Source organism: Oncorhynchus mykiss, chromosome 20, assembly GCF_057628025.1.
Source record: "Oncorhynchus mykiss isolate SJ-2025 chromosome 20, ASM5762802v1, whole genome shotgun sequence".
NCBI lineage: Eukaryota > Metazoa > Chordata > Actinopteri > Salmoniformes > Salmonidae > Oncorhynchus > Oncorhynchus mykiss.
Genome location: NC_143041.1, coordinates 31,866,167 through 31,876,946, shown reverse-complemented (window position 1 = coordinate 31,876,946; position 10,780 = coordinate 31,866,167). Strand labels below are relative to the sequence as shown.

Genomic DNA, 10,780 nt, shown 5'->3' with positions numbered 1-10,780 from the left:
CTATGGAAGTTGCATGGCTGTGTGCTCAATTGAATACACCGGTCAGCAACGGGTGTGGCTGAAATAGCCGAATCCACTCATTTAAAGGGATGTCCATATGACACTATATATACAAAAGTATCTCTCAAATCCATGAAAATGAACTTCTTGGCCAAGTGAACATGCCTTTGAGGAGGGGGACACCTTCTCTGTGTCATTTCCAGGGGAAGAGGGGGCTGGAAAGCAGACATACTGTACACATATTTAGTAATTGTAGAATATTCCTACTGTATAGTACTTGTTACATTTACTCAGATTTGTTAATTATTAAACTAGGATGTAACACAGACAGTATATTAGTGCTCAGTCCTAGTAAGTGATACATAATGGGAAGAAAACTTTAGTTCAAAATAACATCACATGGCAAAAAGTCTAAAAAGTGTTTATTGTAAGATGTTACATTTAGAATGTATTTATTTCTCTAGCAGCACTATTTAAATGACACAGATATTCAAGGTCAGTTACAAGATTGGCATTTTTTTCTTTTGCAAGGTGTTGCTTTGTAAACAAAGAAAAAAAAACTGAACTTTACATCATATGCTTACCACAATTTGACAATTTCTAACAAAGATGTTCCATATGTTAAAAAAATAAGTAAACATTAAGAAACACTGTCTTTTGAGTTAGAAAACAAATGAAATATAGACCAGTTAAAATAAATAAAACAAAACAACAAAACAGCAAATGTGAATGGCATTATTCAACAAAAATGTTACAATTTCATCATTACCGGATATATACACCACATAAGTCTTTTAAAAATCTATTTTTCCAATTCTGTTTAGGGTGGGAGCACAGGTTCTCTGAAATATTACAAAATGTTGACCTGCTTGACAAAGATTCAAACAAAGCCCCAATAATTGTTCAGTACTTGTTAATTATATAAACGTATAACTTGAATGCATAACTTGAATGTTTTATCTCAAATGACAAATGAGTTGACTAATGTCAAGGTTGTGTGTGAAAATGAATTTTGAGGAGGAAAAGTGAAATACGTTTTCCTTTTTTTCCACATGGGCCTACGACAGTGAAGTGAAGAGGGTGGGTTTATGACAGGCTATTCTGTGTTTGTTACAAACAAACCGCAAGAAACAACACCATCAAAACCCAACAAAGATATTCCTTCCCTACATGTCTAGAAATGGACCGAGAGGACCATTTCAGCCTTCGGTAAATGTTTTGGCACATTCTAGCAGAGAAAGCAACTATAAGCAACAGGAGAACGTTTGGCAACTTCACATGCACTCCGTAGATAAAATTAGATTTACATGACCAAATTATATCAGGTAGAATGACAGCCTATAACAACCACCTAGAATCAGGAAACCCAGTGCTTATTTAAACCAATAGCCCGGTGTGATTTTGTCATAGATTGTCATATTAATACTGTCATGCTGAGAAAGGAAAATAGTGACTGACAAGATACTTGACGCGTAGAACGTCTCAATGCTCACCAATCCATGACTTCCTAAACACAACCCCTCCAATTACAGTATGCTATGCCCCTTTTAAAGAAGATATTTGTCACTGTGAAAGAGGGCAGCTACAATAGCACAGATAATGTCAAACTTAGGGGTCAGTAAAGGGTGTCCACTAAATTACTGGAGTCACTTTCATATGCCACTTTGTAGCTTGAATGTCACTGTCTTTCTTGAATATATGAAGCACCTAAATATTTACATTACATATCTCAAATGTTTGCTTTCATTACATTTCCATAGCAAGATCTTTTAACAGCTCAACAAGACAAAATAAAAAGTCACATAACAGCCTGCTCAATTAATTGTTACATGGAAATGAACAGCAAATGTGACTTGTAGAAGTCATTATTGACTTGCCCTGGCAACACTCTCAAGAGATAGCTATAGCGTTCACAATCATCAATGGTTGTCGTACAACAATCCCTCTTGATGCCCTTGAGAGTTCAATTGAGCGTTCCCAAACACGTGTTAAATGGCCTTTAGATAAAAGTTATAGAGTCATGCAACTGCATTCTGTCAAATCATCTGAAGCAACCTACTGTTATCATATGGGGGGGTAGTTTTTTGTTAGCGCATAGATAAACAGCACACTACCATTTCCACTCCACATCCCCTGGTGGCAGCAGCAATCGGGCCATATGCTGTGCCAAGCCTTGATAAGCAAACAGGTGGGGGCAATCAGGGATCGACAGAGAGAGGTGGACATGAGATTCTCGGCCGGACAGTGTTTTGTGTCATCTCTTTAGTTTTGGACATGCCTTTTTGCAGTTTCCTTTTTGTTTGTATTTATTTTCATCAACATAAACTGAACACACAATCATCTGCTTGGGCTGGCTGACCAGAGTGAAAACAGAGCCATCCCTGGCCCCAGAAAAAATGGGCTGTCTCCTGGGGCAAGTGCATACAACACGGTCCACATACTCTGACTTCTCAGGTTAACAAACACATTAAAATCAGGTTACAGACCATTTAGCTAGGCCTAGGACCCCTAGACTTAGCGAGTGTAGCAATATCAGTAGGCCAGCTAGCTGGTTTCGTAACACTACAATAATCTAATCTCATTCATATGAATAGGATTAAAGTCATTCAGGCAATTGACAAGAATATACTAAAAAAAGACTTAGATATTTATATTGTCAATATTAGTGAAACATACTAGAAGTCAAATAATCTCTCAAAAGAGTTCTAACGTTACTAACTGTCTGCATAATGCAATACTTTAATACATACTCATACAGTATTGTTTATGGTAAATAACTGAATTATTATTTTATTTAGCAAAAGCATGCTGAATATAAAATAGAACTTTCAATTACTTGAGTGACCTTTAAAAGAGTTATTTTAATTCCAGATCATTGATGGTATCTACAAAGGCATTGCGAAAAGAAGGTTCTGGCATTCTAAATCAATAAACATGCTCTGATTGCCTCACCAGTTGTGTATGTTGAAGAGAAATACCTGTACAAAGCGATCCCTATCATCCCAAAGCAAGACACAATTGTCATGAATGCCTCTGATCGAGGTAAAATGTGTGTTTGAGGATTCTCCTTCCTACTCTTTTGCTATCGCTATCTGGAGTGAGACCGGTTTACATAAACAATACAGCAACGTTCTATATCGATGCCGGTTTCTGAGTCTGGTCACAGACAGTTCCATAAAGTGAGATAAGGGACATTATGTTGAAGAGCAAGGACAAAAGGGCAAAAACATTACGGAGAACAATAAACTATGGAGAAAACCTGCCACTTACAGTTTACAGACATGCTGCCTCCCAACAGCCCACATCATACATGTATCTAATCTCATGATTTAAGCTTTCTCCCAGTCTCAAAGTGTTATTATTCAGCCATTAGGAAGCAATCCAAACTATTATTTAGCTTGTGGTGAAGAGGTAACCAGTTCCAACGCTCTATCTAAATGTAAAAAAATAAGGTAAATTGGCCTCCTGGGTGGCGCAGTGGTTAAGCGCTGTACTGCAGAGCCAGCTCTGCCATCAGAGTCCCTGGGTTCGCGCCCAGGCTCTGTCGTAACCGGCCGCGACCGGGAGGTCCGTGGGGCGACGCACAATTGGCCTAGCGTCGTCCGGGTTAGGGAGGGATTGGTCGGTAGGGATATCCTTGTCTCATCGCGCACCAGCGACTCCTGTGGCGGGCCGGGCGCAGTGCGCGCTAACCAAGGTTGCCAGGTGCACGGTGTAGCCTCCGACACATTGGTGCGGCTGGCTTCCGGGTTGGATGTGCGCTGTGTTAAGAAGCAGTACGGCTGGTTGGGTTGTGTATCGGAGGACACATGACATTCAGCCTTCGTCTCTCCCGAGCCCGTACGGGAGTTGTAGCGATGAGACAAGATACTACAACAACTGGATACCACAAAATTGGGGAGAAAAAGGGGTAAAATTCAAAAAAAATAATATAAAAGGTAAATTTACTATACCCATTTTTAACATGAATCCACTGCAATGTTACACAAATTCTATGGATTGTTTATGGATTAATTAGCTACCCAGCATTCCGAAAACCTTTTTATAACAGAAGAAGTGTTTAACTGATATATATGATCTGATATACTGTCAGCTGCAACTGTGTTAAAACAGTGTAAGTGTATCTATCTTTGGTATTTGTATAAAAAAAACTTGATATAAAAGTAAAGTTCCAAAAGGTTTCCAAAACCATATCAGAAGTAGGGATTATCGACATTTAGACAGAGCTTCAGGACTGGTTACAGGACTGGTCCCTGCCGCAAAATAATAGTTTGGATGGGAGCCAAAGGACTGTATATAGCCATTTGTAACAAGGAACAAGAATTAGGCCTACAGGATCATGTTAAACAAACGGTGCTCAGTTTTAAGCAGACAGTGAATAATCAGAATAGTACAATATCCGAGGAACTAGTCTAGCAGTTAGTGCTCTTGAGATCATGGCCTGAATCACTGACGGACACCTGTGGTGGTAATATTGACCAGTGATATTTTGTTGTTGAAAATAGCCTTCTTTCTTTGGTAATTCCTGAAAAGCCTCATCAATGTACTGTATCTTTGTAGATGATTGGACATTGGAAATCAGTTGAGAGATGAGATGGGAGTAAGGTATGGATGACACTTAACAGAGGACAAAATCAGTGTGGCCAACAGACAAAACAGGTGGAATCTAATGCTGTTCCCCACATTCTTTCAATATCATTTTGTCAACTTGATTACACTGTAATGTTTAGGTCTTGTGACAGTTTTACATAAGAATTCTTAATGGTTTTTAATTGTTGTGGACAATGCATTGGAGGCAGCATTTCTGAAGGCATGGTAGGTGACAGACTATAGAAACCCAAAGCTGAAGTAAGTCAATTGTATGTAATTTCATGAAAAGCCAGTATCTTTGTTTGCACAGCTATACTTCCCCATTCTCAAATATGGACGCATATAAAAAGGTACCTGTGACAGAAAACTCTGGTATTGCCAATTCCCAAAATCATTCTACAATTTATATTACAACAAAATCTATGTAATGTATACTATTAGACAAAACCCAGCAAGACAAGTTCACTCATAATATTTATTATCATAGCATTATTTCAATCAATGTTTGTGTGGTAGGGTGACAGTGAGTCACCACTAATGTCCCTTCGTGGACATTACAAATGGTTTCTAATGGAGTTAGAGAAAAGAGAATAATTAAAACATGTTTAGCGCTTAGAGAAAAAAAAATTAACAATTAAACAAATGAATAAGACAGGTGTTTATAGGCATGACCCTTTGAAAGCAAGTACCCAAGCTCTCTCAGTATCTGAACATAAAGCTAACCCAGTGGACAAAAAAATGTACATCGGACCAGAGGCGGCTTGCCCATAGGGGGCAAAGGGGCACGTGGCCCCTCAGATTTGTCTTGTGTAAAAAAATGTATATACACACTACCATTCAAAAGTTTGGGGTCACTTACAAATGTCCTCGTTTTTGAAAGAAAAGCACACTCCAGGATGCTGGCCTTCTAGACAGAGTTCCTCTGTCCAGTGTCTGTGTTCTTTTGCCCATCTTAAATCTTAAATTTTTATTGGCCAGTCTGAGATAAGGCTTTTTCTTTGCAACTACCTAGAAGGCCAACATCTCGGAGTTGCCTCTTCACTGTTGATGTTGAGACTGGTGTTTTGCGGGTACTATTTAATGAAGCTGCCAATTGAGGACTTGTGAGGCGTCGGTTTCTTAAACTAAATGTATTTGTCCTCTTGCTCAGTTGTGCACCGAGGGCCTCCCACTACTCTTTCTATTCTGGTTAGAGATAGTTTGCGCTGTTCCGTGAAGGGAGTAGTACCCAGCATTGTACGAGATCTTCCCGCATGGAATAGCCTTAATTTCTCAGAACAAGAATAGACAAGTTTAGGGAGAAAGTTCTTTGTTTCTGGCCAATTTGAGCCTGTAATCGGACCCACAAATGCTTACGCTCCAGATACTCATCTTGTCTAAAGAAGACCAGTTTTATTGCTTCTTTAAATCAGAACAACAGTTTTCAGCTGTGCTAACATAATTGCAAAAGGGTTTTCCAATGATCTATTAGCCTTTTCAAATGATCAACTTGGATTAGCTAACACAACATGCCATTGGAACACAGGAGTGATGGTTGCTGATAATGGGCCTCTGTACTCCTATGTAGATATTCATTAAAAATACAAATCAAATCAGCCGTTTCCAGCTACAATAGTCATTTACAACATTAACAATGTCTACAAAGTATTTCTGATCAATTTGATGTTATTTTAATGGACAATTTTCTTTGCTTTTCTTTCAAAATCAAGAACATTTCTAAGTGACCCCAAACTTTTGAACGGTAGTGTGTGTGTATATATATATATATATATATATATATATTATTTTCTCTGTAATACTACTAGCCACCTTGCAATTTTACGAAGTTGTCTTTAGCTAGCCCAGATTGGAAACCAATCTCCCAACCTCATAACTAGCTACCAAGAAGCCATTTCAGGCTATCAATCAAGTTAGAGTAGCTAGCTTGTCTATCTAGCTTAGCTGGCATGCCTGCTGGCAAAGTTGGTAGACTTTAGAAAAGCAAGCAATAACTAAAAGTACTGATTAAGATTCTCATTCCTTTCAATCTTTTACCCAGATTTCAGCAGAGAAGCATATTTATTTTATTTTAAAAGAGCCACCAGTCAGGAAGACACAGACAGCTCAAGGGGTATGATTAGATATACAGAAAAATACTTATGGGTCTAGTGACCATTAAAACCCCGCTTGGACATAATAATGTAGTACCACATTAAATCTTAAAAGGGAACATTAACAAGACAACTGAAATGTGATGTCATTAGCGAACGTACTTATTGAAAATGTTAATTCAGCCAGTCAGTAGTAATATTAGTTATTAGTTCAATGTATTGTCATTAATGAGTTATTAATGCGTTGTGTGCAGTCGAAGAAAAACTGCACCCTTATATCTACAGAATTTTACCACGACATCATGGCTCTTGTACAGCTATTTCAGTCTTATTACATTCCGGTGGTCTGACAAAAAAGGCCAAGTACCAAAGTAGCCTACAGGTTTGGAGGATTGGGAAAGCAACCAAGAGGTAGATGTTTCTGTTCTTGTGGATTTAAGTGACTAAAATAGCCATTCAACCTTTGTGAATGTGACTACGAAGCACCCTTGGAAACAACAATAAACAAGACTGTCCCTTGATTGTACAGTAGAAATGTTTTGAAATTCGAAATGGTAGGATTGCAAATGACAATATGGGTTACGTACAGCAATAATGACATTGAATAGCTCCTTGGATAAAGAGATGCTCATTGGCCTGAAAGAAAACACTGAATGGATAATAAAGCCTCTATGGATGAAGGAGTCTCGGACTAGTCAATCAGTCAACAGGTGTATTTTGCAGTGAACTGTCATCTCACCAAGATGTCATAACACAGCCACAGGTCAGACAACACACATATTTATTTGTATTTATCAAGTGTTGGTTTTTTTTTCAACACGAAGGCATATACTATTTTCTCTGAATATTACTTGTTATATATTTATATAGAAACAAAACTAAGGGTACATTTTTGCTGAATAAGATATGAATATCAGCAAAGGGCAATGTAAACCATGTTCCATCAAACTTAACCTATCCTTTCCCATATTTCAACAGTAACATCTTTGCATAGGCAAAATGAGATTAGCCCTTTAAACAGTGAATTTCCTGAATTATTTATATATCTAAAAATCTTTTTCCAGTTGAACACAATTAAACAAACAAAAAAGTTAACTAGGCTAATCGTCCTTTAACGCTTAATACATATATTTTCTGTGCACATTTTGTTTACAGTGTTAGGCTTCAAGTAGATCTAAAAACAAAGTGTACATTGACAACTAGATGTGAAATAAATTAACCAATATGAGAGGTAGTGAAATCCCTAATGAAAGTTAAAGGAGAAACACAGTAGATAAGGCCAATGCTTCTCTTAAATCACATCAATTCTGACACTTTAGATAAAAATCTTATTCTGCCAACAAACCTCTGCCACCTTTCAAAGCCATTCATTCTGAACTGAAAGTCAACATTTGAGCATGACACTATGCCTATGATACCACCTCATGTCATTAATAGCTAAATCCTTGTTGAAATGTCAGTAAAATGAACAACCATTTCTTTCCATGGAGTGAAAATAATCAATTACTCCGAGACACCAGAGAACACGTCGTACAAACCTGCAATACTACTCTTCACCCAGTGTAAAATGCTAATTGTGAATCATTCAGAACCATTTTCCTACCTACATTTTTTTTGCAATTGGCTTCTCTTGCGTTTCCAGGATGATTGCTCACCGCGTGAATGTAAACTTGGTTTGATTGAAGCATAATTTCACTGTCTGGTTGGTCAAACATTCAGAAGTTACAGCTGAAATAATATCTAAAATGAGCAAGTCATTTATTTTGTTATTAATAGAGCTACATAAAAAGGTATCCTCTACCTAACCACTGTGGTGCATGCATACTGTATCACTTTCACTGTATCACTCTTCATTAAAGAGTATGCAAACACTATTGCAACAAACTATCTAGAAAGGTGGCTGAATGTGAACGAAATTTAGGGAACGTTAGAATATTGTTGGATGTTCAAAATGGCTGATATCATTAGGCTATGTATGCTATATGTTCATTTTTGTGAATGAATACAAACAGAAAGCCTATAACTGATCCAATTGCACTTCAATAACCTACAGTATATGGGCTTTATTAAAACCCTTAATTGAATTAAATAATGACTGGCCTTGGCACATGAACTTCAGGTAGTATGTTCAAACAGAAGAGTGGCACTGCTTCAATGACACTTGAATATCATTACCCACCTGTGGTGACAATACACACAACTCTCCCTCTCACAATGTACTTTACTCATGCACTGACCTTTACACATCAACAGGTGACAAAGGCCTGCAATAATTTCTCCATGTTTAAATGTCACACTTGCAAGAACAACAAAAAATAATTTAACATATATTTTAGGCCTATATGTTCATGGGACTTTAACTCTTTAAAATGTTTTGATAAGTATGTATCTGGACGGCAGGTACACACAATAATGCGTGCTGGCAATTTTAGGAAAAAAAACAACGACCCGTCTCAAAAATATCTATTCAATATCTATTCTATATATATCTGCCCACCTCTGTAAAGCAGAGAGACTTAAAGGCATGGGGCTCACCGGAGATCCAAGCACCTTATTGGAGCCTCAATAACCAGTCTTAAAGACAGACGCACATCTGGTGAACAGGACTGCAAACCTCCAAACAACCTATATATAAATACGTCTGATTCCACCTCTTCTGCCCCCGACTGGGCTGTTACTTAGCTGGTACTGACCCCCTTCAGTCTAGGACTAGCTACAGCTTTAAAACAAGAAGCCATATAGGCCTACTTCATAATTTCATGTGTCAGCATTGCATACCACTCTTAGACCTCATGGTGAAGCATTAGACATACCACTGTGTTATAATTGACCTTCCAAACCAAGGCATCGTGATTACTACTATTTATATTATAGGCAGTAGAAAAACTAATAAGTAAATGGTTCTCTTTCATTCTCGAGAGCTGTAAAGTGTTCATGATTTATTGTATGACTGAATTGAATGTTTTGATTTCTTTTTTTCTCCAACAATGATTCCGACCTTTGACATAACCTGTGCTTCTCTCAGGGTGAGATGGTGTGGGAAGGATAGAAAGGACTCTGTGTTTACTAAACTGTGTTGTTGCCATAACAAGCAGCTCTTGTGCTGCCCTTTTCACATAAAGGCATTGTGATTTCCCGTGGAAAGTAATGTTCATAAGACATTTAGCTGCCCGACCACAATTCTAGCCCTTCTCCCAGTTTTAGAGTTGTAAAGAAGGCAAGTGCTTGGATATTAACACTGCTGTAAAACTTTCAACCTTCTCAAAATCAACGACTGCAAGCTAATTGGCAAATATCAATATTCCCTTCACATCAAGAGCTTGACAGGGTATATCCCAAGAACAGAAGAAAATACATCTCATATTCAAGAACCTTTGCAGTCCACTGCTAAAATACCAAGCTACTGTAGAGCGAATTCCATTACCTTGTTACATGCAAAGTCTGATTTTCCTGCTCACCACGGTCAAGCTCTACAGCCATCGTAAAAAAGACATTGTTTTTGGACTGTAAAAATGGCTGAGGCATGGGACAGAATTTGAGAGAGAAAAATACAGAGCAAGATAGAGAAAGAGGGAGCGAAAGGAGGAGAACTCTCAAAAGTACAGTACAGAAACAATGGGTCTGTCCTTCCTTTTGTTTCTCTTTGTCACAGTAGCCCGAGGAGCTCTTATCTGCAGTTAAACCAGGAACTAAACCTCAGGGCTGCCTGCGAGCAGACAATTGAAATTGCTTAAACTATTCATTATTTTCTTGTTTCTTTTTCAAAAAAGGAAAATATCAAACCCAGTTCTGGCACCTTATTGTCTTCTTGTTTTTTGGGAGGGTGGGGATTACTTTAGGTGTCTAGGCAGGAGCTTCTCTTGCTGTCCAGAAGGTCCCTGTAAACGGAGGAGTTGAGGAAACGGGGGTAGGAGTCTCTGTGCATCAGGGTGTAGATCTGCAGCTGGGCCTCCTCGTACATCAAGTTGCTGGGCTCTGTCAGGCTCAGGTTGATGCCTTCCCTCACCCGTGAATCCAGGCTCACCTGGAGGCAGAGGAGCGGGAGAGAACAGTGACATTGCCATCACACACAACCACTGAGATTGGGGTTTCAATATGTC

At 38.4% G+C, this 10,780-nt stretch overlaps 1 protein-coding gene across 1 annotated transcript in view; it reads right to left on the bottom strand.

Moving 5' to 3' along the window:
* Nucleotides 1-5,047: 5,047 nt before the first annotated feature.
* Nucleotides 5,048-10,780, bottom strand: part of rgs17 (regulator of G protein signaling 17) — a 45,024-nt gene continuing 39,291 nt past the window's right edge. The window contains exon 6 of the mRNA XM_021576320.3: nt 5,048-10,704. Within this exon, the coding sequence (XP_021431995.1) occupies nt 10,516-10,704 (189 nt within the window). The 3' untranslated portion in view covers nt 5,048-10,515. The remainder of the gene's footprint in view (nt 10,705-10,780) is intronic.